At 35.1% G+C, this 27713-nt stretch overlaps 2 protein-coding genes across 2 annotated transcripts; both read left to right on the top strand.

Moving 5' to 3' along the window:
• The first annotated feature begins 471 nt into the window (after nt 1-471).
• gk5 (glycerol kinase 5) lies at nt 472-18414 on the top strand. The gene is made up of 16 exons (XM_079875204.1): nt 472-1117; nt 1201-1294; nt 3556-3631; nt 3716-3809; nt 6479-6610; nt 6695-6770; nt 8584-8645; nt 9352-9425; nt 9519-9579; nt 9738-9864; nt 11284-11388; nt 13240-13334; nt 13606-13709; nt 16480-16539; nt 16626-16759; nt 17366-18414. Exons 1-16 carry the CDS (start codon nt 989-991, stop codon nt 17530-17532), a joined length of 1590 nt encoding a protein of 529 aa, XP_079731330.1. The 5' UTR covers nt 472-988; the 3' UTR covers nt 17533-18414.
• A 349-nt stretch (nt 18415-18763) lies between these two features.
• ppp1r7 (protein phosphatase 1, regulatory (inhibitor) subunit 7) lies at nt 18764-25537 on the top strand. The gene is made up of 10 exons (XM_079875205.1): nt 18764-18842; nt 19560-19655; nt 19764-19819; nt 19907-19972; nt 20121-20251; nt 21230-21392; nt 21530-21646; nt 21730-21834; nt 22145-22231; nt 24237-25537. Exons 1-10 carry the CDS (start codon nt 18803-18805, stop codon nt 24411-24413), a joined length of 1038 nt encoding a protein of 345 aa, XP_079731331.1. The 5' UTR covers nt 18764-18802; the 3' UTR covers nt 24414-25537.
• The last annotated feature ends 2176 nt before the right edge of the window (nt 25538-27713 follow it).

The following is a 27713-nucleotide window of genomic DNA, read 5'->3' as shown; positions in this document are numbered from 1 at the left end:
ATATATATATATATATATAATCAACAATATATATATATATATATATATATATATATATATATATACAATATATTTATATTTTATTGTAAAATATGCATATATACATACATTCAAGTATTTTGAAAACGTAGAGAGATCAACTCAATTACGCCATTCGTACTTCAAGGGAGTGGGCGGAGCTAAAGAGCTATTTTGACATTAGTTGCTTTTCTCGACTCTTTTACTGGTGTGATTTTCTGTAAAGTACCATAGGTAATGTAGTTTTTCCACCAGGAATTCTGCTGTTAAACATGATTATTTAAAAAATAAAATGAAATAAAGCGGGCTGATATCTCACAGTCAGGCTTGTAAGTTATATTCAAAAATCAAACATTTTCACAATACTCCACTATTTAGTCTAGTTTATTTTCTGAACACATTTCCGTTTTTTCGCAACGAGCGCATGAGGTCAGCATGCAGAGTTCAGAAACCCCCTTGTCCTCTGATAATGGCGCACTGTCTCTTTAAGAGCTCAGTCTCCTCACCACACCTATCGACTGATGTGTGACGTACAGATTTACAATCGTACTCAAGCGACCGACGACCGCTGCTTTTATTTTTTTGTTGCCTTCTTTACCGAGGTTCACGCGTGTACTTCTAGTTTTTGTTGACTTGTATCATTCACTAATGAAAAGAAGAGAATGTTTTAGGCTCAAATCGCAACTGTTGATATTTTATTTGCCGATTTAAAGAAACGTTAGACCAAAGTTTAGGAAAGTTGTGGGACCGATATGTTTTCGATTATTGTTTGTCCATTGAAAATAAGTGAACACATTCAATCGGCTTGCTTAACGGAATAAAAATCTGCCCGAGTTTGGCTTTTAAGTCTTTGGAGGAATGAAACTCAAATGGAGAAAAGTTGAAAACGGGATAATTTGACGTTAGATGTTTGGACACAGCCATGGCGACTCAAATAACTTTGCGGCTCTCTGAATAAGCGCGTTGTGCAATGGGGACTCAGAGAAACGGGTTCTGCAAACGAGAGACTTTCATTCTCTCTGTTGATGTGGGAACAACCTCCATCAGGTGCCATGTGTACGACAAGAGTGCCAATATCAGGGGGTCCTGCTCCTCGAAGGTAAATGACAGCAGGTTGACGTGACATGATTGTGCCAGTGCCTTCCAGTGTGTGAAATGTTGACAGGAGCTTCCTTGTTGCAGGTCTCCCTTCTGTATCCTCAGCCTGGATGGGTAGAGATTGACCCTGATGAACTGTGGAAAGGGTTTGTCACTGTAGTCAAAGGAGCAGTTCAAGGTCAGACTTCTTTATTCTGCCTCTAATATCACACAAGCATGCCCTCAAACACTATTTAGACTTTTTTTTAAACATGTATGAATGCCATTGCATCAGATATCTAGTGGCTTGCATGCAAACAAATCATGCTAGACAAATGCTGCACAATAAATAGCAAAATGCAATCATTATGTATTTAAAAAATATGTATATTATAACCTTTATATTACCAGTAAAAGAAGCACATTGAGATTAAGAATCTCTCTTGCAAGAGCGTCCTGGCCAAGACTGACAGACATAGCTCAGTTTAACAGATAACATCCATCAATACATATACACACACACACACAAGCAAATCCAATCAAATTTCAATATCAATACACAGTTAAAACATCTACAGCCCGATGTTTCATTCTCCAAATCGTTTAAAACTACTTTGAAAATGTCCAATGAAACCAGCTCCCTAAGTTTCAGCGTACTTTGCATATTATTTCAGGCAGAGGGAGCAGCAAATTTAAATGCCTTTTTCCCCAATTCAGTACGTACCACTGAAACAGACCGTAAGAATAATTCCTGGGACCGTAGGCTATAGCTACAAAGATACTTTTTACAGATGTAGGTATAAAGATATGAAGGAAGTAGACCCAGGATAGATTTATAAATAAAAACATGCCAGTGTTTTTTTCAGTAGCAAACTTGAATTTTATAATATTTCAGTATTTTCACAAGATTTTCACTGTCTTCTGAACCGTTTTATTATATAAAATATTAAAATGATTGTAAATAATGCATGTTTAACTCTCTAATTTGCTCTAAAACTATTGAACAGCATATTTATTTTATAATTACATCCTGGACCAGCTTACACATTATTATAGCCTTATTGTATGTTTAATATGGACACTGTGTAAAATGTATACTGTATACTGGAAGTTAAAATTCACTTAAAATGGTTACATGAAAATAACATACTGGATGTTTGCTATGAGGAGGCATTCATGTACTCTTTAGGGTCACTGAAATTCATTTTGATGTCCAATCTGATATATCAGTGGTTCTCAACTCCGCAAACTTCAAGGAGGGCCTCAATAAGTCTCAAAATAATTTTAATTTAGTTATAACATAATATTAATTAAAATTCAAAAACACACTAAAAATAAAGATGATGAACTGTCATTAAATTGACATCATATTTTTGAGTTTGTTTATATTTATTTATTTTATATAACAGAAGTACCATTGGTATCAGCTGAAAGGTTTTAGTTCACCCAAAAATGAAAATTCTGTCATCCTTTAGGCCTACTCACCTTCGTGTCTTTTCAAACCCACAAAACTTTCATTCATCTTCAGAAAACAAATGAACATCTTTTATTGAAATCTGAGAGATTTCTGTCTCTCCGTTGACAAACGTGTTCCAGTGAGGTTCGTTCTCGTATTACGCTGCACGTTTTAGCTTCCTCAAGAACCAATGAGGTTCATTCTCGTGTTGCGCTGCACGTTTGAGTTTCCACAAGAACTAGTGAGGTTTGTTCTCGTGCGTTAAGCGGGTTTGGTTGAGCTTCTGTCTATGTTTGCTGTTCAATGTTTATATGTGAATAAAAGCCTAAATTAAATCTGTTCATCATATAAATCAAATGAGCCTCTTCAGAAAATTTGGATTAAAGGGCTATATTCATATAGATTCGTTTTATGATCTCTTTATGAACTTTTTGAAGCGACGAATTTGTAGTTGAGTAGTTCCCAACCTTTTTTTGCCACGACACAGTTTTGATAAGTAAAAAATTCCACTGCATACCACTAAGCACTAAAATATGACAAAATTGCACAAACATGCATTTCTTCAAATGGCATATTAAAACTGGATATAATATTAAAAGTAGTACTCATAATTAAGATGAATCTTGAGCTTAATTCAGGTAAGGTTAGCTATGATGTTGTTGGGAATGATAAAACAACAAATTTACATATTGTCGCTGTCAGGCGGAAACAGAAATCTGTCAGTCCTGACAGAAATCTCTCAAATTTTATTTAAAACATCTTCATTTTCGTTTCAAAGATGAACAAAAGTTTTACGGATTTGGAACGACATGAGGGTGAGTAAAAGATGACAGTGTTTTTGTTTTTGGGTGAACTAAACCTTTAAATAGGAGGCCTTTGAATATTGTCTTGTACAAAGGTGGCCTTTGTTGTCAAAAAGGTTTAGAACCACTGTGGTAAATGTTGTTTACATAGTTTAAGGTTATAATAGAGACTGGTACCTCTCCGTTCTCTCTGTGATTTAGACTCAGGCTTGCAGATGTGCCAAATGGAAGGTCTTGGCATCTCTACCCAGAGGGCAACATTCATGACCTGGGACAGGTTAGTATATGTTAAATCCTGTAAATTACTCAACAGAAAGCACCGTGGACAAACAGAGGTGACTTTCTTTGTTGTTATCTCCAGAAACACAGGAAAACCATTTCATAATTTCATCACCTGGCAGGACATGAGGGCAGCCGAATTGGTGAGTTCGTGGAACAGGTCCTGCACTATGAAGGTAAGGCTGCTGTGGACGATGCCATCATCTTGTCAACATATTTGTTCATTTCAGACTCTCATTGAGCCAATCACTGGAACAGATCAATCTGAACAGACATAATTCAAATGACCACATCCTCGCATTGACAATTCATACATTATTATTACTGTTCAAACATTTGGGGTCAGTAAGGATTTTTAATTAATACTTTTATTCAGCAAGGACGCATTAAATGAATAAACAGTAAAGACTTTTATAATCTTACAAAATGTTACTATTTCAGATAAATGCTGTTTGATAAATGCTTTCTATGCATCATGGAATCCTGAAAAATGGATCACATGAATAAATGACATTGTGAAATATTATTACAATTTGAAATAACATTTAAAATCTACTGTTTTTATTGTATTTTTGAACAAATAAATGCAGCCATGGTGAGCATAAGAGACTTCTTTCCAAAACATTAAAAAAATCTTACTGACTCCAAACTTTTAAACAGTAGTGTAATTTTATTACAACAAATGGAAATTGTTCACAAAATTAGGGTTAAATTAAATTAAAATTAACGTTTATACAAGTTTTGTGCAAAACAAATCAGAAATGATGTATTATTGGTTGCCAAGCTGTTGGTAGATTTTTGGGAGTTGGTACAGTTAATGCTGATCTCCAAATAAACAATTTCTTATACAATTTAAAAACAGTCAATACATAACAGTTTACAGCAGTTTATTACTGCAAACAAAGTGCGTATTGTTTGGCCTGTGGCAGTTTGTAGTCTTTATTATTCATTGTATATGTGAATGAATGAGTATTTCATTCCAAGTCCTGTAAGCTAAATAAGCAATACAGCAGTGAAACAAGAACCTCTGTGACTTCTCGAAGACTTCCTTTTGTGTAAGGTGCATTGATTAGTTTTTTGTCCCATCATTGCAGAGACAAATCTATGAAATGAAAATGAAATGAAAATTATGACCCATGTTATTGCAGCTTGCTCTAAGCATCACTGACCCCGTATTTGTTGTTGCAGATAAAACTAGTTCTTCTTGACCAAGTTTCAACAGAGGAAAATGTTTTCATTATCTTATCATAGAGGGCAGAGGTCAAGCTTGAAGTTGGGGCTGGTCTTGTTTTACTGGTTGCGTTCCTGTAAGGGTTTTTTCTTGTCACAACTACTGTAATGCTGCTTTAATATTTACAATATTTAAAGTCAGCATGAAATGGAGGTTGTGATCGTCTATTCTTCCCTATTGTGACGCTTATACGAGTGAAATGGCTTCTTTAACAAGAAAAAAGTATGGTGGTGTCACACATTAGGTTGCAGCAGAGACGAGGTGAAGCAAGATCTAAATGCAGCAGTCTTTATTTTCAAACTAACTCAAATATTTACAAAACCAAAATAAGCAGGAACAGAACAACCTAGAATATAGATGTCGACAGACAAGGAACAGACTGAAGCACAGGGCTTAAATACACAGAGAACAGATCAGGGAAACTAGACACAGCTGGGACAAATGAGCTCATAACGACAGTAATTAACAAGCCAACAGGTGATGGATTAAATCAATGAAACACATGGGCAAACTGGATGTCACAGGCATACACATTAACACAAATACTAAACATTTTGTCCATTGGGAATTGATTGGACTATTGTGGTTTGCTATTGCTGTGATCTCATGTGAGTGACAGACAGGTTGTCCCGTCCTCACGCTAAAAAAATCTGTCAGAGAAGTGATGTTGCAAGAGGGAGAGGAAGTTATTTTGATTAAAGGGGTCCTATTATGCCCTTTTACGAAGTCTTGATTTTGTTTTTGGGGTGTACTAGAATGTTTTAATGCTTGATTGTTCAAAAAACGCATTATTTTTCACATATAATTTTACATATTAAAGCTCCTCTCTATCTCCAGTCTGGTTGAACGCATCATTTTTGATGAAGCCCCTCCTTCCGAAATACGAAATGTGCTGTGATTTGTTAACTGGCCCAGTGTGTTGTAATTGGCAGCGCTTAGCGCGTGTTCGGGAAATTTCCCATCCCTTCATAACCGCGAGCTCTACTCGGATGTAAATATTAATGATGCCATCAATTTCAGACGATTTCTAGCCCGATTCAGACCCTGACAATGTTTTTTGTTACTTTTCTTATAGATACGATGTTATCCACCATTTAATCATATTTGTTGGAAAACTATGGTAATACAAACAGTAATCAATCACAAAATCATGGAAAATATTTCCAGGGTGGGAAAAACAGGGACATTATTCTTTAGCGCAGCTCAACCAGGCCTCGCCAACTTTTTTACATATTTTGTGGGCTGAGATTATTTAAATGAGGAACAATATGACTTCATAAGATCCTGAAAAAACGCGTTGTAGTCCAAACAAGCTGTTCGTTGTAGTTCTTGAAAAGTGGATGCTGTTAAATAAAATGTCTCCCTTTGTAGTGGACTGCAGATCTTTGTTATGCTCAAACAGCAACATTAAAGGGGTCCTATTATGCTTTTTCAATTTTTCAACTTTAGTTAGTGTTTAAAGTCGAGGGCACATGCATTTAAAAAAAAATGATGATGTGAATGGATAAATAATTTTTAATAAATACTGCTATTTTTCCATAAAAATTAAGAATTGTCAATTTTGATTTCATGGTGACTTTGAAAGCATATTTATTTGTATGTATGTTATGACAGACTGTACATGGGGTAACAAAGATGCTGCACTACCTGACCAGACAGAAGCGGTTCCTTGCTGCCAGTTTGGTTGTTTTTACTACCCAGCATGTGTCACTGCGTCTTGTCTGGGCCTTGAACAATATCCCTCAGGTAAACCAGGATTAGTTCAAATATGGCATTCAGTATTTGTCAGGTATTGACAGGTATTTTTAACCTATCCTTCTCTCTCCTCAGTTGCGGCAGGCAGTCGAAGACGGCTCGTGTTACTTTGGGACCATAGACACCTGGCTGCTGTACAAACTCACTAAAGGTGGCTGTTCCATTATAAAAAACTCATAAATTGATGGATCCTATTTACTAGAAGTCACCTGAACAGTGGAAATCAGATCTCTATGTGCATAGAATTCTAGCTGGATTCATTTGGCTATGTTCACACTGTCAGTCCAAATCAGATTTATTTATTCATGCGATTGGAATCTGATCTAAATGATCGACTCTCCAAACTGAGTATCGCAACTGTTCGGATCCGATTTGTGTGTCCTGTAGCACACTTTCATTTTCCAGAATATCTTCATTGGTTTCTACTGCAATGATATTGCGTTAGTAGGCATATGCCAAAAAACAACAGCAGCAGCAGCACTTAGGGGTTTGCAATACAGATGCTGGTATGCGCAGCTTTATTCTGTGCTGTCCATAGACTGTAGGTGCTGTCGTCTAAGTGTTTAGACCAGGCCGACTAGCAGTATATTGTAATGTTCCACTAAACCTGCTCTTTGCATCAACAAAACCTTGTGTCTGCAACAACTTATAGCATGCTTCCTACAATAAGGTCTGTCATGTTTACATTTTACTTGCCGTGAGAATGTAATAAGATCAGAGCAGTCAGACTGAAATATATGTTTATGAAACATGTTACATATGCATGTAGCTTGAAAAAGATTTGTAAAAATTGTATTTCATGTGATTTGTTTTGTTTGTTTGTTTGTTTATGTCGTTCACACTTGCTAAATATCATCGGATTCCAATCAGAAATGCACAAAAATTTGAACTGACTGTCTGAACAAGGCTTTTAAGAGCTTGCAGAAATAAAATGAGTTAGATTTGTAAGAGGCTCTTCATAGTGATCTGTTAAAAGTATGCGACAGATCTGATATCTAACATCACTGACTGACACTATTCTTAGAAAGCAGTTTCTCCACAATCCTTGGCAAAGGTGAATGTCACAAACCAGTGTTAATGAGTAAAAAATCATATGCAGTCAGATTTGCTGTGATGATTATCATTTTACAGTACTTATTTTCCAACTTGGCACATCATTGATGAGGATGGCCTGGAGTCAGTGTGAGAGTGCTCGTATTTGGTTGTATTTTGCATTCTCTGACCACATACACTACCATTCAAAAGTTTGGGTTTGGTAATATTTTAATGTTTTTGAAAGAGTCTTTTATGCTCACCAAGCCTGCATTTATTTGATGTAAAATACAGTAAAAGCTGTAATTTTGTGAAATATTACAATTTAAAACAGCTGTTTTTATTTTAATAATTTTTTTTATCTAATTTATTCCTGCAATGACACATTTCAGCACTCCAGTTTTCAGTGTCACATGATCCTTCAGAAATCATTCTAATATGATGATTTGATGCTTAAGAAACATTTCTTATTGTTATCAATGTTAAAAGTAGTTGTGCTGCTTAATATTTATGTGGAAACAGTAATAAATTTTTTTTCAGGATTCTTTGATGAATAGAGAGAAATGGGAAGAATTTTTTTTTTTACTGACACCAAACTTTTGAATGGTATTTCTTCATGCTCATTTTGGTTTCCTTGATGTGTTGCAAATTGTACTTGCATAGTAACAAAGATACATTTGTCTTTGAAGCATTAGTTATAATGGCTTGCAAATTGTAAACGGTCATGTTTAAAAATGTATGGCTGTCATGGAGATACATTATAGCTTTAACATTTAATGGAATATAATGGAATATATATATATCACAATTAAAGTTAAAATTTTGGCAGGGTGAGTACAAGTCTGAACTACTTGCAAGACCAGAAAAAATCTCTTATTATAGAGCTCATTACATCTTTTAAAGTTCTGTTATGTTTTATTGTTTGTTTGCAGGCCTTGTTCATGCTACAGATTACTCTAATGCCAGTACAACAGCAATATTTGATTCCTATCAGGTCAGTTACAGCTGTTCGATTACTATATTTGTGTAATCGCTGTTATCTGATTACCTCATTACCTTTGGATTGTGGACTTACAAACATGCGTGCCTTGAGAGGTAGACAAATAGACAGTTAAAGGTATAGTTCACCCAAAAATGGACATTCTGTCATCATTTACTCACGTTGTTCCAAACCTGTATAGCTTTCTATCTTACATTGAACACAAAAGAAGAAAATTAGCTGCTCTTTAACCCAGACAAAATCGATATCACTTAAAATGTGATTTTTTTTTCCACCTCCTCTGTCATAGCAAATTATAGCCTAGCAAATAACAAAAATATTAAATTACAAAAATATCCAACATGTTCCACATTTGAAATTACTTTCCTTACAACACAATTTTTTTTCCTTTTTTTTTTTTTCTTCAAAATCTCTGATAAATTAGCAAACACATCACATTTTTTTCTTGAGAAAAAACTGTTTCCAAGGGTTTTCATTCAAATGATTGTTTGTGAATCAAATGTTTAAGCATAAAGGGCGTAGTCAGCAGTACATTTTGTTGATAATTGTTTGGGTGAATTATCCTTTTAGGGCTGCCCAAGTTTGTCTTGTTTTTTTCTTGTATCTTTTGTCCATATAGTGTCTTGTAATGTGTTTCTGTAAGTGGTGCTTGTTCATAGATACTGTCTGTGTTCATAGTGTGTGTTTGTGTGATCATCAGATGTGCTGGAGTGGATTTATTTGCTCACTTCTCTCTATACCTCTCTCCATCCTTCCCAGGGTGCAGAACACGAGGTACTCATGCACTGTGAATTGTTCCAATACTTCCAGAATACTTTTTAGTGCACTTTTGATGAAATAATTAATGCTCTCTTTTCTTGTATTTAGTCACAAATTTGGATCATGTGATCCATCCATATTTGGAGTGCCCATCCCAATCATGTCTGTTGTGAGTATAAACATTGTCTTGCAGTTTTACTTTATTTTTTATAAAGACAATACACCTAAATTAACATTTCTTTAAATGTGCCCGCTTTCCATTTTTTTAATGACATGTGCTTGATTGTGTTTGGTGCCACAACCCTACCTGTAATGTCTTTGTCACAGATGGCGGACCAACAAGCAGCCATGTTCGGAGAATGCTGTTTTGACACTGGAGATGTGAAAATTACTATGGGCACAGGGACCTTCATGGACATCAATACAGGAAACAAACCACACACATCTGTAGCCGGTATGACGTTCCATTGCTGATCTTACCTCGACTAATAAGCTCACAATATTCAACTGTAAAAGAGCTACTAATAATCCACTAGAACTATTACTAATCGAAACCAGTAACACAAAGAGCCCATGAAATCAAAATTGAAGTTTTGTGACTTTTAGTGTGCACTACCATTCAAAGTGAAAATAATTACTGACTTATTGTTTTTTATTACTAGTATTAATACTTTTATTCAGCAAGGATGCAAATTGATCATAAGTGAGCGTAAATGCTGATCTTTTGAACTTTCTATTAATCAAAGAATCCTGAAAAAAGGATCATGCTTTTTCACAAAAATATTAAGCAGCAACTGTTTTCAACATTGATACATAAGAGATGTTTCTTGACCTGCAAATCAGCACATTAAAATAATTTCTGAAGGATTATGTGACACTATCTGTGTTTCCATTACCCTTCAAGTTGCGCGAATTGAAAATACACCAATGGAAATACGTACATTTTGCAAAAACTCCCATATATCGCAAAAACGTTTTTACGCTCGCATGGGGTGGCTTTCAGGCAATTTGAAAAAGGAATATTTCGTAAAACTGCAATGGAAACAGTTTTCTGCTTCACCTGGTTCAGTTCACCTGGCGTACGTAAAAGACGATCATTCTTTAAAGTTCTTTATAAAACTCATAAAAGACAAAAGAATAACGGGAATACTGGATTCTAAAGAACAAAGTGCAACAATTTATCAAGACCTTGAAGCAGATAGGAGGGAGAATATGTGCCGCTCCCAAGTATAAGGGGCTTTTCTTGCCATTAATGCTTGGATAACACGCCTACGTCTCCTTCGATTAAAAATAATGACTAGTGCGCTGGCAGGGATATACATAAACCTACTAACATTTGTTGCCATGATTTTTGGAATGACTTATCGCGAGAGAAAAAAATTACAATTTAGTTGCATACCATTGGTTAATGGAAACGCCGTCAATTCGCAATAGTTTTGTAATGACATTTAGAAAATATAGCAAATGTTTTGAGCAAATCTGTAATGGCAACCAGGCTACTGGAGACTGGAGTAATGATGCTGAAAATTCAGCTTTGCCATCGCAGGAATAAATTACATTTTAAAATATATTTAAATAGAAAACAGTTATTTGAAATTGTAATATTTCACAATATTACTAATTTTACTGTATTTTTTATCAAAAAAATAAAGCCTTGGTGAGCATTCTTTTAGCACTTCTTTCAAAAATAAGAAAAACTTACCGATCCCAAACTTTTGTATAGCAGTGCATATTACTGGAAACAGCAGGTTAGGGCATGATGTGACTCATGATGAATCACAGTGTGATCAGTTAGAAAGGAGACACTGATGTGTCCATTTGTTGGTCCCTCTCTCCTTTTCATGTGGGTCTGTATCATGTGTTTTCTGAATAGGCCTTTATCCACTGGTGGGCTGGAAGATCGGTGCTGAAGTTGTGTATCTGGCTGAGGGTAACGCCGCTGGAACGGGTGCTGCGATTAAATGGGCACAGGATCTAGGTGAGGAGGTTGACCAATGTGCATTTACTTGCAAAATAACAAGCCCACACATATCCCTTAACTTCAATATGTATTTTTCACTACATAAATACAGGGTTTCTTTTTAAGGGATCCTTAAAAAGTCTTAAATTAGATTTTTTTAAATGTAAGGCCATAACAAGTCTTAAAGTCTTATTTTTACTTATGAAAGGTCTTAAATTTTCGATGGCAATTTGACTTAGACATATCTAAATGGTTTCCAAATTAATTTTTATTATTTTTACTTATGAAAGGTCTTAAATTTTCGATGGCAATTTGACTTAGACATATCTAAATGGTTTCCAAATTAAAACTATCTAATTAGCGTACTTTTTTATTTATTATTCTTTCTTTGTGGATTTGCTTGATCACATGACATTTCGCGTCACATCTGTCTCCTGCACGCGAAACAGGAGGAGAGAAGGAGAAGCAAGTTGTTGAATGTCAGTACAATTGTAAGTTCATTCTATGTGCGTAGTGGTGTGCGATGTGTATTGTCATGATATTGAGGCACTGTGAGCTGACATCGCTTTTGTCTCTCGTGCTTTCACTGCGTGATGTGTGCAGTTATTGGTATGTTCCCAAATGAGTTTTTGTCTTATATTTATATCATATTATAAATTATTAATTACAATGTATTACAATGGTTAAGGTACTACAATCTTGATATTATGTTGTTATCATACAATATCACATCAGCAAGAGTGCCGTTTTCCCGTGCACAATTGCAAATGTGATATTTATTTTATATAATAGTTAAATGAACAATAAATGAACATTGTGAGTTACATTTTATAAACAATATTGTCAATATTGTTTGTTTTCCCTTTATTTCGCCAACGAAAATTTCAAAATGAAACCGTAGCAGAGTCTCAATGCAACAGACAGCGATAATTTTTTTTTGGACTGAAATCCGCGTTTTGAACGAATCAATTTAATGATTCAATGAACAATCACTTGCTTCTTTCCCGAATGAATCAGCAAATCAATTTAATGATTCAATGAACAATCACTTGCTTCTTTCCCGAATGAATCAGCAAATCAATTTAATGTAATTGAATTAATGATAATAAATTATGAGAATTAATCTCATAGCTTAATTTATGCAATTGTAAATGCAGTGTAAATATATTAATGCCAGTTCTAATGCCGCTTCTGTGTCACCTGTGCACTGCAAAGATGGATTTTGATCTAATGATTTAATTTGACTGGTAACAATGGTATTGTGTTATTATTCTAATAGAATTTAATTTGAATGTTAGAATTTGACATAAAAGGTGATGCATACATCTACAAATGTCCATATATAGGTGAAAATGCCCCTGGAAATCAATTTAAGGTGGCAAATATTAACCCTTAATAAAAAGAAATAATTTCTGTCACTGCTGTGAACTGACCACTGCATAGAATATAAAAAAATATGAGTATTTTCGTGAGTCAGCTGTCAACAACAGGCCTAAACCAGCCATGGCACCAGGCACAAAAACACAATCAGTAAAATATTATCTAATTATTATCAACAAAACGTTGAAAATATCGAGACATATTTTTGTCAATATTGCACACCCCTAATGCACGGTATTAATTTTGATTTCTTCGGGTCTTAAAAAGGTCTTAAAAAGCCTTAAATTTGACTTTAAAAAGTGTGCAGAAACCCTGAAATACAAAAAGAACCATTGAAGATTGTAGATGCACACTCAACTCCATTATGAGAATTTATTTAACTTGAATAAAACAAAAGCTGAGAGGGAAAAAAATGCTGAAATCACTTGGTGACTTTTGTTGTTGCAATTCTATTATTGTAGTGTAATTTCTTTGGTGCCTGTCTTACAGAACTCTTTTCTGATGTGAAGGAGACAGAAGCCATAGCCAGTAGTGTGGAAGACTCAGATGGCGTATATTTTGTGCCGTCTTTCAGTGGCCTACAGGTGTGTTTAAGTGCATCTGTGATATTTTGCCTCATAGACTTTCATTGTTGCCTATACAGGCTGCTCTTTTTTATGTCTACATGTTTTTAACTCATGGTTCACCTCATGGATTTGTTATAAATACAGCAGATTTCTAAATCATGTGATTTGATTAGAGATCCATTAATCTGTTCCACTGTCTGAATGAACTGGGTGATGATTCACTTATGCAAGAGATCCAAGATTATCTGAAATCCGGAAGATTATGATTATGTGTGTTTATGTGCCACAGGCCCCTTTGAATGATCCTAAAGCTTGTGCCTCTTTCATGGGCTTAAAACCTTCCACAACTAAGAAACACCTGGTCAGAGCCATTCTGGAGTCCATAGCGTTCAGGTGAGCTGAGCAAAGCTGCTTGCAAGATCTGACTGTATCATCAAAAGATCTCTCATGAACCAAAGAATATGATCTGTTAAAGTTATAAAAAGGCAGAAGGGATGGATCTTATCAAGGTCAGAAATTAACCATGGCTTTGGGAAAATAATATCCATTTTTTTACTCCTTAATAAAAACAAAAGTTAATAATTACTGACACTATTACTATTATTACTATTACTATTACTGACACTACACAATAACAACTGAGACACTGTGCTAGCCAAATCAATCAATAAGTGCTCATATACATAGTGCTGGATTGCTTCAAATCATCTGGTATTGTTCCTGTTCTGATAAAACACAACATAGCCTACTTAAATGATTAACTAACTAAAATATTTCAGTTCACTGCTGGGCAGTGTAAATAGACTTTGTCCTCAACCGTATGTATTTTGAGGCATGTCCAATCCTTTTCGCAGAATTTAGCTTGGTATTTAACACTGTTTTCCCACTGATTCATTGAAGTTGTTTTAGTATTTTTTTATTCTCTATTGTGTGACGTATATCCGAGTCAAATGGCTTCTTGAAAAAATGTAGGGTGGGACTTGATTTTGTCCATCTAGAATTGACTGGAAGGTTGTGGTTTTCTATTGCTGTGATGTGTCGTAGATTTTTCCCTAAACCTAACTAAGTCCTATCTCATCTGACCTAAGTCTACCTGGGCCTATAATATTTATACTCTAATGCGTCTACACATTGACGTCGGCTGAGTACAACCCTATATCCTAGCACGTCTACACATCGATGGCGGCTGGGTGCTAATACCTGTTCGACAAACAGACCTCAGCAAATGTCCTTTAAATGCTTTAATCACGGCCGGAAGATCTCTCGAGCAGTTCTCAGAGAATTTTCCCCAAGAAGAAGCAAGGCCGGAGGATCTCAGACAAATTCCATTGAGAATCCCACCAACTAAAAGAATACAACAGTTTTTATAGAATAAGGAGGTATGGCAAAAATGTCATACTGCATTACATAATTTCCCCACAATTTGATTGGTTTTCATAGACAAACCCTTCTGTTACCAGGTAAAGCAAACTTTGTTTTAATGATTACTTCATTGTTAATCACAAGGTTCAAATTTAGTCATCTGTCTAGTTTCAGTTCCCAAATTTGTTATTTTTACACTCACACAACCAAAGTCAAAGGGGTATGACAACACAACATACAACATTCAAAAACACAGGACAGAACGTTTTAGTACATTGTGTTTCAAAGTATTATGTTAGGCCTGAAAAAGGAAGTAAGGTTAGATGTTAGAGAAATGGTTAGTTTAATATACAGTTGACTATTTTATCTATTAAAAATCCACCACAGGTGTCATGTGAGTGACAGGTTGTCCCGCCCTCATGTCAGTAAACGTCATCAGAGAAGAGAATGACACTGCAAGAGGGAGAGGAAGTTATTTTGATTAAAGATTATGAGGACACATTAATTATATAATAAAATAATTCAATTATAATTATGTAGTTAAATTACAGATAAATAATTTATAATAAACTGCAATATTCCATAAGAAAAACAAGAATTTTGATTTCATGGTGACTTAAACAAATGAATTATCCACAATGAATGTCAAATATTGGCAATGCATTTTTTAAAACTATTTTTCAAAACTATCACCACAGTTCTTTACTGCAGGGAATGATCAAACTGTGATATTTGTAGACAAAAACAAGTTTCTCCACAGAAAACCTGACAATTCTTAGGGCACAGCTTCTCACACAGTGTCTGCAGGGATGAAAATGTCACTTGAGTTGTAAAGAAAGCATATTGGCCTGTTGAGACCCCTGGTGATGCTTTTCTTCACACATCGCATTCTCACAATCAGTCATTGTTGTAAAAAATGAGTTCTTCGATTTGTCATCTGACTAGGTTCTTCCACTGCACAATCAGAAAAAAAGAAATGAGAAGGTGATTGGATGCAAACCACTATCCCTTGGCATTCTCTACCAATCTAAAGTAGTTAATCAGGACTATAGTAATAGGGACCCATTCCTACTTGCCATTCCTATCCTTCAGATAAATGAAGGCTGAACTTTACTCAACAGCCCAGGGTATTCCAGGAAGCAAGGTTAACTTCCTGTCACACATACCCTGAACTCTCGGTTGATTAACCCAAACCTTGTTTACTTGTGGTATGCAGGTTCCTAAACCTGCTCTGGAGCAGGTTATGTTCTAAGAATAAGCTTCTATAGCAACTTGCATAACCTGGAATTTACCTCAGGTTTTGGAACTGAAAGTTGAGGTTATAAGTTGAGTAAACTTACCCGGGTAAGTTGCATAACCTGCTTTCTGGAATACCCAATGTTCCTACTTTACTCCTCAGCTGGTGTCTTTGCCCATCGTAATAATTGACTTATCCAATCCCATTTCATGAGAAAACCTTACAAGTTTGTGTGGAAGAAATTTTATCTTTAAGATGTGTTTAAACATTGTTTAATCATTTTAATTAAAAAAAAGTAAGCATCAAAGTAAATAGGGTCCAACACTGTAAACCTAACCTTCAGTGGGCCATGAGAAGATAGTATGAAAATGTACGGATGAGTTTGTTTGTACTAATTCATACAAATAGCCAACAATTTGCCAAAACATAAAATAGTTACAAATTCCCAATAGGCTGTGATGGACTTATAGGTAACGACCAAAGTTTTAATACCAGTGCATCTCTAGTCATAACCCCCTTGTGTACATATAGGCAAATAACAGCCATTCTCATTCTGATTTTCAGGAACAAGCAGCTCTTTGATGTCATGCTTAGGGAAACGCGTATTCCCATCACTAAAATCAGGTGAGGGTTTCAGCCCAGTTCTGTCTTGTGGCATAGCCTGATCCTCCTACCTGTCTGAACTTGCGTGTATTTCTACACATTTATAGGGCAGATGGAGGTGTGTGCACCAATGATTTCATCATGCAGATGACCGCTGATCTATTGGGGCATAAGATAGCACGTCCAAGTCACTTTGACATGTCTTGCCTTGGAGCCGCTTATATTGCGGGACTAGGAACAGGTAAGGAAAAACACACATTATAGTGCAGCAAATAAAGCCCTATAAAGCCTTCTGTATTGGATTTGATATGCACATTTCTAAGGTCTCAACATGATCAAATATTTGCTGAAAACCCTTTTGTGCCTGTCGTCTGTCATCTGATTGATAGTTCATACTTTTTTAGCAAGTAAAAGGCCTTTTAAGATATTTGTGATAAGCTTTGCTCATAAAACATTAGCATTTAAATATTATCTTAAAGCCTAAAGCCTGGGACACACCAAGCCGACTTCAAAGAAAACCGACGATATTGTCGCCTCGCATCGCATGTATATGCTTTTATATTTGAAGTAGTCTGCTGCACTGTTATAAAGATCTATTGATATTACATATCAGAATTTCATATTTTTGCTCTGTTTGGGCCTCTGAATAAAATTTTGGATTTTTTTCCTTCCTCTTATACTATATGAGCCATAAAAGCCTGATGTATCAAACATGATACTCAAAACTTTTGTTTTATTGTATCTAAAGGTTCAATAAATTGTTACATTTAATAAAAACTGATTATTGTTTCATATACCAGGCTTTATAGAGTTAATTTGCCCATTTTTATTCTGATTTGTCCTTTAGGCTACTGGAAGAACCAAGAGGAGCTGAAGAAGCTTTTGACCACTGACCAACATTTCCTTCCTCGAAGGAGTAAAGCAGAAGGGGACACGGGAGGCCAATACAGAGGTGTCCTGCAGAGCTGGGAGAGGGCTCTTCAGCGGTCCATGCACTGGTACAACCAGCCCTGATTTACCAGCTGTGGGGTGATTCTCTTTCTCACTGAGAAAAACACTTGGAACAGTATGATTTCCAATATAGAAACTTGCAGATCAATGGTTTATGAGTCTTGCCTAATCACAAGGAGCTTTACAGATTTACAACTTGTTTGTGCAAATCCAAGTCACTCAGTTGTGAATCCCGCAGTATTATGACGAGGTGGCAGGCTGCAGCACAATTACTATTGTAGAATAAGATAGATGTTGTATTATGATTTTGTCAATCAATACTTTAGCCATTAGGGCACTGGAAATCAATCAGTGCCTTTATCCAACTACTGTTTTTTTGTTTTTTTAAACTGAACAAATAAATTTAGTAATTATATGTAATTCATGTTGTTTACATAGATGGGATGGGAGTGATACTTGCTGCTCTTTCTCACCTTTATTAATACACTGAGTTCATACACTGTTTATCCATTGGTAGTGTATGGTAATTTATACAATCATTCAATAATGCTATTGTAATTTTCATGTAATTTTAGTCAATATTTTCTAATTGTTTTGATGTTGTATAGGTTGTAACATTAAATTTACCTCTTAATACAAAGAGAATGCTGCAGACATGGAAAACTTGTTACCTTATTAACTTTTTTTTTTTACTTTCCACTTGATACTATCAACAGTGGCTAATGATATAATGCCTGATAATGATCAACTGTAGTAAATGAGTGACTGTGAAACTGTAATATCGTAAGCTGTGATCAGGGTTTAAAGGAAATAGACATATTTGCTATAAAGAGAAGTATTTTATGAATAGACTGTCAAAGAACTATTAACATTGTGCCATGTTTCATGTCAGTATGTGAAATGTCAAATTGTGTGCTTTGTCATGCAAATAAATCAATGGATGTATATATTAAATGTGACGTTTTTAATGACTAAAATGAACTAACAAAAGACATAATAGGCATATAATGTATGTGGCTAAATTGTTAGTTACAGTAGTGCTTTAATGAAGCTCTGGCCTGGGTGAGTCTTACATCTGTGCCGGACAATAAAACGGCAAATCGCACAAAGGTTCTACATGTAAAGGATTCTTTGCACAAATTGGAATGAACACGAAATAATCCTTAAAATGTATAATCTCAGAGCATTATTTGCGTTTGGTTTTGTCGTGCATTCAATTTATTATATAATCGTAATTATTTATAGTCCACGGGCGTAGGAAACGGCCTCCATGTTTTCTATTGGTCGAGCCAGGTGTCAATCATCTAGTGAAGTGGGCGGGTCTAGAACAAAAATGGCGACTTTATCTGTCGGAGAGCCTCAAGAGATGGAAGGTGAGCGGACTTGTCTATTTTTAATGATTTTTTCAAAGCCGCATTTCATAAAGCTGCGATTCTTCTTCTTGCACTAAGCTTTTGTACACGCGCTGAGTTTTTATTTTTAATCAGTTCATATTTTAGTGTCCTCTTACCATTCATTCAGACTGCAATGTGTGATTGTTTACGTTTATCACACAGCTTGCTAAAGATACTCTTATAGTCTGCACGCATACAATGGCGATAAAAGCTGCTTCGTTTCTTGATATTTCTTTTCAGTGTATTTAAAAGCCATTATTTACTACAGACCTCTTTTGGCTGTTTGTATAGTTGTGTACAGGGCGTCAATGCCAGCACATCTTACTGGTTAGCTAATGTAGCCCACCAGCTCGCATTACCTGTCAAAGTCTCACCTGTTCGGGTGGATACTAGTGTATGAGAACATGAATGTGAGCTATCAGACGGCACAAATCGAGCTTTTCTCGATGCCTCCATTTGTTTCCAGCTGCTGTATCAGCACAGTTTGCTAGCATGCTGCTGCTGTGGGATGAGGGTGTGTATGTGTGTGTGTGGGATGGGCTCATTTAATAGATGGAGGCTTTGAAATAGTGCTTTCTTATTAGTACGGGCCATCAATCATTTTTGACCCAGATAACAGCAGTGGTATTTTGTGAGCAGGTTGGTATTTTGGGTGTGCCCTAAAATTATTTTAATATTATAAGCTTTGATTTAAAGTTGACAGGAGGGGTGAGTCTGAGGAATCTGGTGATGATGAGACCAAGAGGAAGAGTCTCAATGGAGAGGTCGACTCTCTGCAAGCCCCTTCCACTGGTGAGTGAGACCCAGCTTTGTTTTATAACAAGTTTTAGGGAAACCATTAAAAACTTTCTTTATTCCACAAATCTTTTTCCTTACCACTTCTCTCATTTCCACTTTTAGTACCTGAGGAGTCACCCGTTGACATGGACACCATAACCTTAGACCCAGATGAAGAGGTGACTGAGGAGGATGTTGTTGTTTTTTTAGAGAGTTTAGACCGATGATGTTATTATTAGCACATTCATTGCATCTTATTTATTCAGGATGTGGATCTGGTCCACTGTCGCATTGGAAAGATTGAGGGTCTGGAGGTTCTCCTGAAGGCAAAGGTGAGAGTATCAAAGGCTGTTTCTTTAGATAATTGATGGAGTAGAATTAGTTACTGGATGAAGATTTGTGGACAGTTATTTATTTACAGTATCAATTATGCCTAATTACAAATCTTAAATGAGTCATTTTCTTTGTTTCCACCACCAGACAATTTCTCTCAGACAAAACCTCATCAAACGGATTGAGAACTTGGACAGCCTCGTCTCATTAAAGGAACTTGATCTTTATGACAACCAGATCCGTAAACTAGAGAATCTTCAGGCCCTAACAGAGCTTGAGTAAGAGTCCAGACCTATTCTTTTTTTTTTAAAGTACATACAATTTTTTTTATTTAAACATTACTAGTCGAAATCAGTAGAAATTATTAGACTTTATAGTTTAGTATTAAAAATTTTTTTTTTTTAATATTAATTAATACTTTTATTCAGAAGGATGCATTCAGTTGAATAAAATTGACAGTAAAGACATTCATAATGTAACAAAAAAAATGCTGGTTTTAAACTTTCTATTCATCATAGAATCCTGAAAATGTTTCTCGAGCAGCAAATCAGAATATTATAATGAGTTCTGGAGGATTATGACACTGAAGACTGGAGTAATGATGCTTAAAATTCAGTTTTGCCATCACAGGAATAAATTACATTTCAATAGAAAATGGTTATTTTAAATAGTAATAATATTTCACAAATTACTGTTTTTACTATATTTTTGATCAAATAAATGCAGCCTTGTTGAGCATAAGAAACTACCAACCCAGAACTTTGAATGTGTTCATACATACAGTGTCTTGAATACCCCTCTTTTATGATGAGCATGTTTTTAATTACTTTATTAAAATTCCTTGTGATATCACAGATGATATCACAGTGAAGAAATAAAAGATTTGTTACAAATACAAATCTTGAAAAAATAGCCTCAAGTAGTTTGGCATAATCTTTTAACATCTTTTTTTGAAGAAACAAAAAACCTGATTATTCATATTTTTAAAATGTTATCCTCCAAATCAAAGTCAGGTGGTGCAAGTGACATTCAGGGGAAAAAAACAGAAAAAATATATAGAGTTCCAGAGAAGAAATATTTTTCAAAACCATATGAAACCAACATAAATTCAAAACAGTACATTTCTAAGAGCTTTAAAGATTGGATTTGTAAAAAAAAAATTTTTTTTTGTATTTAAAGAATTAACAAAGTACAAATAAGAAGCTTTTAAAAGAGTTTCTGCATGCAGTTTTCTCATTTGTGATTGTGATTTGCAGGCAGCTAGATGTATCGTTCAACTTATTGAGAAAGATTGAGGGATTGGATTGTCTCACAAAAGTCAAGAAGCTCTTCTTGCTTCATAATAAGATTACAAGTATTTCCAACCTCGATCATCTCATGAGCCTCCAGATGCTCGAGCTGGGCTCTAACCGCATCCGGGTGAGACATCCAAGACCAAATCGGTTATGCTATATATATATATTCCCCTTTGCTTACTTAACATTTCTCTATTCATATTGTGAATTTGTTTTCAAGCTCGAATTTAATGCATGTAAATACTTGTATGTTCATTTTAGGTTATTGAGAATCTGGATTCTCTTAGTTCTTTGGAGAGTTTGTTCCTTGGCACGAATAAAATCACTCAACTACAGAACCTTGATGGATTGCACAGTCTGACGGTCCTCAGTATCCAGGTGCGTTTGCGATTAGAAAGTGCTTTTTTTAAGCCATATTTACCTTCTCCGTTGACGTTAAAACATCTGTTCCTGCCTAACAGAGTAACCGCATCACGAAGTTGGAGGGACTCCAGAATCTTGTGAACCTGCGAGAGCTTTACTTGAGTCATAATGGCATTGAAGTCATGGAGGGCCTGGAGAACAATGTAAGCTCTACCATGGTTGTTCATGGATGCAGCACTTTTTCCTCTCAATTCAACATTTATCCATAAGATACTCTGAAATAATAACTTGCATGAAATATTTGTGACCGAGTGGTGGTTTACAAACTTCTGTAGTAAATTGCGAGATAAAATTTCCCTATTTCTCCAGCTATTTTGTTCTGTGCCTCTTCACTGCACCTTTACTCCACAGGGGCTTTCTTTGTGTCTGTCTGTCATCTCATTTAGCAGTGGTTTTATTTTTATCCGTCCCAGAATATACAGACCTTTCATCTTCCTCCCTTTCTTTTTTTAGAAAAAGCTAACAACTTTGGACATCGCTGCAAACAGGATAAAAAAGATTGAAAATATCAGCCATTTGACTGATTTAAAAGAATTTTGGGTAAGAAGAAAAAGGTTTACTTTTTGCACGTACTATATGTACATAACAAATATACACTACTGTTCAAAAGTTTGAGGTCAGTAAGATTTATTTGAAAGGAAATCAATACTTTTACTGATAGCTCACAAGGATGCGTTAAATTGATCAAAAGTGACAGTAAAGACATTTGTAATATAAAAAGATTATTATTTAAATAGATGCTGTTCTTATGAACTTTCAATTCATCATAGTTGCCTGAAAAAAAGTCAGGTCACACTTTAGATTAGGGTCCAATTCTCACTATTAACTAACTATTAACTACAGCTTTTGCCTCAATAAACTCCTAATTACTGCTTATTAATAGTAAGGTAGTTGTTGAGTTTAGGTATTGGGTTGGATTAAGGGATGTAGAATATGGCCATGCAGAATAAGGCATTAACATGTTAATTAACAGCCAATATCCTAGTTATATGCTTGCTAATAAGCAACTAGTTAATAGTCAGAATTGAACCGTAAACTAAAGTGTTACCAAATGTTAAAAAAATGTTTTCAACATTGATAATAAGAAATGTTTCTTGAGCAGCAAATTAGAATATTAGAATGATTTCTGAAGGATCATGTGACACTGAAAACTTCATCTTTTCATTTCGTCATAGGAATAATCTGAGTTGTAGTAACATTTCACTGTTTTTGGTGTATTTTTGATCATGTAAATTCAGCTTTGGTGAGCATTAGAGACTTTCAAAAACACTACAAAATAGGGCTGGGCGATATGGAGCAAAAAATATATCTCGATATATTTTGCTATATCTCGATATACGATATATATCTCGATATCTTTACAGGAAAAAGAACCCCCCATAAACTACTGCAAAAACAAATATGCCAAATACCACAAAGTCTTTTTTATTGAAGTGCAAAGAGGTAGGCAGTTCACATAGGAACAAGTGCTTCTGCAACATTTTTAAATAATATATTTTTTTTATTCTTTTTTTTTTATAATTAAAACTAACATCAAGTATGATATTTTTTTACTTTGAGCAATTCTGGAGCTATAATTGACTCTAGGAGCATATAAAACAAAACAGCTCCTTGGAAAAAATTTAATGTAATATTGTAGTAGTTATAAATAAAGGTTTATTTTAGTTCAGATTAACATTTGAGGCAATTGTATTCATAATGTCAAAATAAAACCGACATAATGTTACTTGAAGGCATTATAGCCTACTATTCCTGCCAAACTTCCATGGTTGCAGTTAGTGTAACTACAGTAAATCCATGGTGAATGTTGCTGATCTGTGGACACTATAGTTCATTCATGGCACAATGTTTCTCCTGGTTTCCACGTCAGCGCTGTTTGATCCGTTAATAACGGAGAAATGTGAATGTTTCTCACTAGATCTCGCAGCGATGTTATTACTTCTGTGGCAAATTCAAATGCTTTCTTTACTGGATCTCTTATTAGCGCCGTGTAGTAACAGTGTCACATGATCACGATCGGCTCGCGCTGCTTTGGTCCAAACTGATAAACGGTCCTTCAACCACATAATAACGAGCAGTTTCGTTCCGCTTGCATTACGTTTGCCATTGATGTTGGGCAATGTTGTGGTCGCGCCGGCGTCTCTTACATTATGAGCGCGCTTGCCACGAGCAACGCGCCTACATTTGAAATAACAACATTTTTTAATATAAACAATATATCGATATATACGATATGTCAAAATCCATATCGTGTTTAAAAAATATCTCGATATATTTTAAATATCGAGATATCGCCCACCCCTACTACAAAACATCTTACTGATCTTAAACTTTTGAACAGTTGTGCATGTAAAACGTGTACTCCAGAGTATCAATTTATATTGCTATTATCATTTGTAACAATTGTCATTTTAGTTTATTCTAATATCTACAAAAAAATACATTGTCATTATGTTAATATTTCTTTTTTTCTTCCTCTAAAAAGTTCTAAATCCTTAACACACTTGAAGCTTTCAAATTTGTTTTCTTATTCTCTCTTATACAGATGAATGACAACCAGATAGATAACTGGGGAGACTTGGACGAACTCAAGAACGCCAAAGGTCTAGAGACTGTCTATCTGGAGAGAAACCCCCTGCAGAAGGACCCTCAATACAGACGCAAGATCATGTTGGCGCTTCCCAATGTCAGGCAGATCGATGCCACCTTCATTCGTTTCTGATCGTCCACTTCACCTGTCCAGCCCAACCATCCACTGCACATTACAAACAAAACGCCACCATATCTCCCTCATGCACCTCATGGACACCTTCTGCCCTATTTACCTCTTTTATTTAACAAAAAATTATCTCACACTCCAAGTGTTGCCATTCCATGTGCCAGCACCTTTTACTCACACTGAGACTATATAACTATGCTCTGACTTATACTATAGCGTGAATGCTTGTTAATTTATTTTCACTTTAAGACCTGATCAGTGTGAGCTGAGAGGAGCTGATGCCTATCGCTCAGAAAATATATCAATGCTGACTTACTGCCCTTAGCATTTTGGCTAGGGCATGATTTCATTCTAGTCCCTTCAATCGTCCTCCATCCTTGTAGGTGATAGGCTAAAATCAGACATTTCTACCCTGTATGATTTACATCAGGCATCTTGCTTACTTTATGAGGTGGTAAAAAAAACGTCACATTGCATTCAGGGACTGAAGACGGTTAAGATGAAATTCTTATTCTTGCGTGATCAGGGACTATTTCCTTGAGTGATATGTAAGGCTACACTCATGGATTCAATTTGCATATCAGTTCTGTTTCTGGTTTCAGCAGTATGTTGAAATATTAGCTGGTTAAAATGTGACAACGCATATTGTTCAACCTTCGTTAATACTGAATATATAATAACAGCCTCAATGAGAGATTAATTCCATTTTAAAAGGTTCATGGCATTTTAGATGTTCTACAGTGCAAGGATATATTAGGTGATCGCTATTGTTTTTTTTTAGACCTTTTTTGAAGAATTAAATATCACATGCACTCAAAATATTCACACAATTCATATTAATGCATGACCTGAGAAGTAATTGTGTCCCCCCTAATAGGAGGTGAATGGAGGAGGCCACATTGTGGTGACTGTAGTAGGCCACTCCCATTTGACCAGTGGGAGAGGGGGGTTAGAGAGGGCTCGGCTGATGCTGTATAAAATGAACCCAACCCCTTTTAAAAGGGTCAAAGAACAACTGCGTAGGATTGCTTTTAATTTGCTCAAATTTTCACTTTGTTTTACAAGCTTGGTTGACTGTTTCAGAATTGAATGTACTATAAATAATAAACTGAATTTGAACAGTGCTCATCCTTCAGACATTTGTTTTGCATTCAAGAAGACACACAGGTTACCTCTCATTTCACAATGCAACTCATTATACATTGCCAATTACAGCAATATTGGATTAATTTGATTATTTAATTAATATACAGAAGAATGTATATTCCCATAAACACAAAAGTGAATGGAGTGAAAGATCCAATCGATTACCATCTTATTTTACAAGAATAGTCTTGTCAGAATGTTCTACATATTGCAGATGTCAAATTCAAACATTAAGTATGTGTAAACTAGTTTTGTGAATTATATTGATCAAATAGAGAACAGTATCAGAGCTTTAAGTTTATAATAAAAATGGTAGGACTACTGATCAAATGGGTTGAATAGAGTAAGTCATAAATTTAGTGATCCAAATAATAAATAAATGGTTTCATATATATATATATATATACACATATATACACACTGCCGTTCAAATGTTTGGGATTGGTAAAAACGTGTATGTTTTTTTAAAAAGTATCCTATGCTCACCAAGGCTGCATTTATTTGATTAAAAATAAACAATATTTTTTAAATATTATGGCAATTTAAAATAACTCTTTTGTATTTTAATATATTTCAAAATGTAATTTATCCCTGTGGATGCAAACCTGAACTTTCAGCATCATTACTCCAGACTTCAGTGTCACATGATCCTTCAGAAATCAGTCTAATAAGCTAATTTGATGCTCAAAAAACATTAATTATTATTATCAATGTTAAAAACAGTTGTGGACTTTTTTTTTTTTAGGATTCTTTGATGAATAGAAAGTGACTATTGAACTATTAAACTGAGATATTAAATAATTGCAGTAAGCATAATTTACACAATTAATTAGTCTGATTATTTATGTTTTAAAATACATATTTAACTGTGAGAGATTTAATATGTAACAAAATCTGTATGTTCCCTCTACATCTATGTTACATCAAAGAGGTATCCTGGGATGTAATTGGAGCAATATAATAATCACAATATACTCATAAATAAAGTGGTTATATTGTAAATATAGATTTTTATTTAACATACAATTTCATTAAATTGTTTAAAAATACACATCTTATTATATTTTAAGGAATTCTGTTTGGAATATTTCTGTGTGTAAAAGTCTTTGCAGGGTTGATCTGAGGTGTTCATGGTGAGTTCATTGTAATATTTCACAAATTTTGCTAGATTTCTGACAATTTCACATGTAGCACTTTATTATAGACTGGTGTTACACTGACAACTTATATAGATTTTACATACTTTAAATTGCGATAATTACCCCCCCGCTTTCACATACAAGGCTTAAGCCTAGTCTCAGACTAAAATTCATGTTTGAGCTGTTTACTTTTAACTGAAAACAACTTGCACGGATATATCTTAAAATATGTCAGTTGTTTTGTCTCAAGATGCAAACCAGTAATGTTTTTTTTTTTTTTTTCTAAGGCACATTTATAAAAGCTACTTAAAGGGTTAGTTCACCCCAAAATGAAAATTCTGTAGGTAATTACTCACCCTCATGTTGTTCAAACCCCGTAAGACGGGGTTGGGTTCATTCTGCCTGTCGTTCATCTTCGGAACACAAATTAAGATATTTTTGATGAAATCTGAGAGCTGTCTCACTCCTTTATATGTAATTTCATTCTGCCGGTCCAGAAAAGTTAGTAAAGACATCATTAAAATAGTCCAAGAGACTACAGTGGCTCAACCTTAAGTTTATCAAGTGACGAGAATACTTTTGTACGCAACCCCCCCCCCCAAAATAACAACTTTATTCAACTATTCATTTTCTTCTGTGTGGGCCTCTGACGTGAGTTCATGAGAGCGCCACGACGCATGAGCGAGAACTGGGAAGTAGGCCTGTCATTACTGCATAATTTTCATTTTTGGGTGAACTAATGTCCTAATTGAACTAAGGCCTAATCCTGGCTTAATCTAAACCCTGTCTGTGAAACCAGGCCATAGTCTTATTGATATTCCCCAAATGTCCCGTGATTTTGAAACTATCATGATTCATGACGGCAGTTCCCATTTTAGAAAAGTCTGGATTTTTGCTAATTTATCTGTGCTTTTACTGTCTCGCTAGACAGAAATAATGGTAAGCACTTAGCACCAGTATTTGACTAAATTGGTAATTAGGCCTAGAAATTCGTACTAAATATAGGCTACTTGTATTA

Source organism: Squalius cephalus (assembly GCF_949319135.1).
Source record: "Squalius cephalus genome assembly, chromosome: 7".
NCBI classification, from domain to species: domain Eukaryota; kingdom Metazoa; phylum Chordata; class Actinopteri; order Cypriniformes; family Leuciscidae; genus Squalius; species Squalius cephalus.
This window is presented reverse-complemented; position numbering and strand designations above follow the sequence as displayed.

Excerpts from the sequence above, each read along its gene's own strand:
- ppp1r7 (XM_079875205.1), top strand. The coding sequence starts at position 18,803 with ATGGCGACTTTATCTGTCGGAGAGCCTCAAGAGATGGAAG. Across the intron at positions 19,820-19,906 it reads CCTTAGACCCAGATGAAGAG|GATGTGGATCTGGTCCACTG; the intron begins GTGACTGAGGAG and ends TTATTTATTCAG. Across the intron at positions 22,232-24,236 it reads CTGATTTAAAAGAATTTTGG|ATGAATGACAACCAGATAGA; the intron begins GTAAGAAGAAAA and ends TCTCTTATACAG.
- gk5 (XM_079875204.1), top strand. The coding sequence starts at position 989 with ATGGGGACTCAGAGAAACGGGTTCTGCAAACGAGAGACTTTCATTCTC. Across the intron at positions 1,118-1,200 it reads GGGGGTCCTGCTCCTCGAAG|GTCTCCCTTCTGTATCCTCA; the intron begins GTAAATGACAGC and ends TCCTTGTTGCAG. Across the intron at positions 6,611-6,694 it reads CCTTGAACAATATCCCTCAG|TTGCGGCAGGCAGTCGAAGA; the intron begins GTAAACCAGGAT and ends CTCTCTCCTCAG.